At 36.5% G+C, this 1,564-nt stretch overlaps 1 protein-coding gene across 1 annotated transcript in view; it reads right to left on the bottom strand.

Annotated features, from left to right (window-relative positions):
• Positions 1–1,564, bottom strand: part of LOC102815532 (ATP-binding cassette sub-family A member 13-like) — an 857,870-nt gene that overhangs the window by 430,103 nt on the left and 426,203 nt on the right. Inside the window, exon 39 of the mRNA XM_006874535.1 lies at positions 422–652. Within this exon, the coding sequence (XP_006874597.1) occupies positions 422–652 (231 nt within the window). The remainder of the gene's footprint in view (positions 1–421; positions 653–1,564) is intronic.

Here is a 1,564-nt window from a genome sequence, read left to right as displayed (position 1 = left end):
TCTATCTATCTATCTATCTATCTATCTATCTATCTATCTATCTAACTATCTATAGTTGTTGTTAGGTTCCTGAAGTGCCACATCAGTACTACTATATACATATGTTTCAAAAAGTTATGGGAAAAAAATTCATTATTTTTTCATTCCATTTTTTTCACAAACTTTTTGAAGCTACATTGTATGTATGTATGTATATATGTATGTATGCTCACATATTTTTTCTTTGAAGCACAATAGTTATTTGTCAAGAGTATTAAGTGATCGGCATACACTGTACCTGACACCAAGCAGAACTTGAATAAAATTGTAGAGCATTCTTCATTACTTGCTCTTCCCCACTACCTTTATTCACATCTCTTCATTAATGTAAAATAGCAGAGAAATCGTAAATCATGAAAGAATGCTGAAGTATCCCCAATACCTCTTCCAATGTGGTATCTGAAATCCCATAGCCCATCAGATGGAGATGATGTAGGTTCTGGTCCAGAGCATGAAAGAATCCTTTAAAGTTGGCCTTGTCCATGTCCTTTGGAAGGGTATACACCAGCTCACTCCCATTACTGACTTTGAGAAATGCTTGGGGAATATAACTCTGTATAAAAGTTGTGAGTTGAGCTATGTCCTTTGGATCATGTTTCTCTGGAATAGAAGTCTATTTTTTTACAAACAAATGAGAGAAAAGAATAAAGAATATGAATCCAAATATGCATCAATTGTTTTCATATATATTCACAAGAAAATTATTTTTGAAATTTCATTTCATACAGTAAATTCAGTAAATATAATTTGAGGCAGGCATTTCAATGATAGATCATATTTTTTCCACTTTTAAAACCTAACAATCCACATGCTGTCTGTGGTCACTGTTGTGCTAGGCTACGTGGAACTCTAGGTTCTGAGGACGCTGAAAAAATCTTGAAAATGACTCCGTCCCTAACACCTAGCCCACCAGGATACAACACTGAAACTTTCTGAAAGGGAAGCAGGGATTTCCAACTTTGAAAGAACTACTAGGGATTTAATTTTGCCCTCCAAAATATGTGGTAAAATCTTAATTCCTGTACTTGTCAAAAGGAGCCCTGGTTGTGCAGTGGGTTGAGCATTGGACTGCTAATTAAAGTTTTAAATCCACTAGCCACTCCAAGTGAGAAAGATGAGGGAGTCTGCTTCCATAAATAGTCATCGCCTTGGATAGCTATTGACCAATTCCACTGTGTCCTCTCAGGTCACTATGAATTGGAATCTACTCGATGGCAATGGTTTAGTTCAGATTTGCGTGACCAATTTATTTCACTCAACATAATGTGTTCATGGTGTATTCATGTCATGCATGTACCAGGACTTCATATTTTTATAGCGGAATAACGTTCTATTGTTGTTAGGTGTTATAGAGTCAGTTCTGAACACATGTACACCAGAACGTAACATTGCCTAGTCTCAGACCATCCTCGCAACAATTTCCATGTGTCAGCACATTGTTACCACTATGTCATTTCAGCTCACTGATGGCCATCAGTGACTTACATTATTTAAGGAGCCCTACAGCTCTGGTAGCGTAGTGATT

This window comes from Chrysochloris asiatica, unplaced genomic scaffold, assembly GCF_000296735.1.
Source record: "Chrysochloris asiatica unplaced genomic scaffold, ChrAsi1.0 scaffold00282, whole genome shotgun sequence".
Classification (NCBI taxonomy): Eukaryota; Metazoa; Chordata; class Mammalia; order Afrosoricida; family Chrysochloridae; genus Chrysochloris; species Chrysochloris asiatica.
This window is presented reverse-complemented; position numbering and strand designations above follow the sequence as displayed.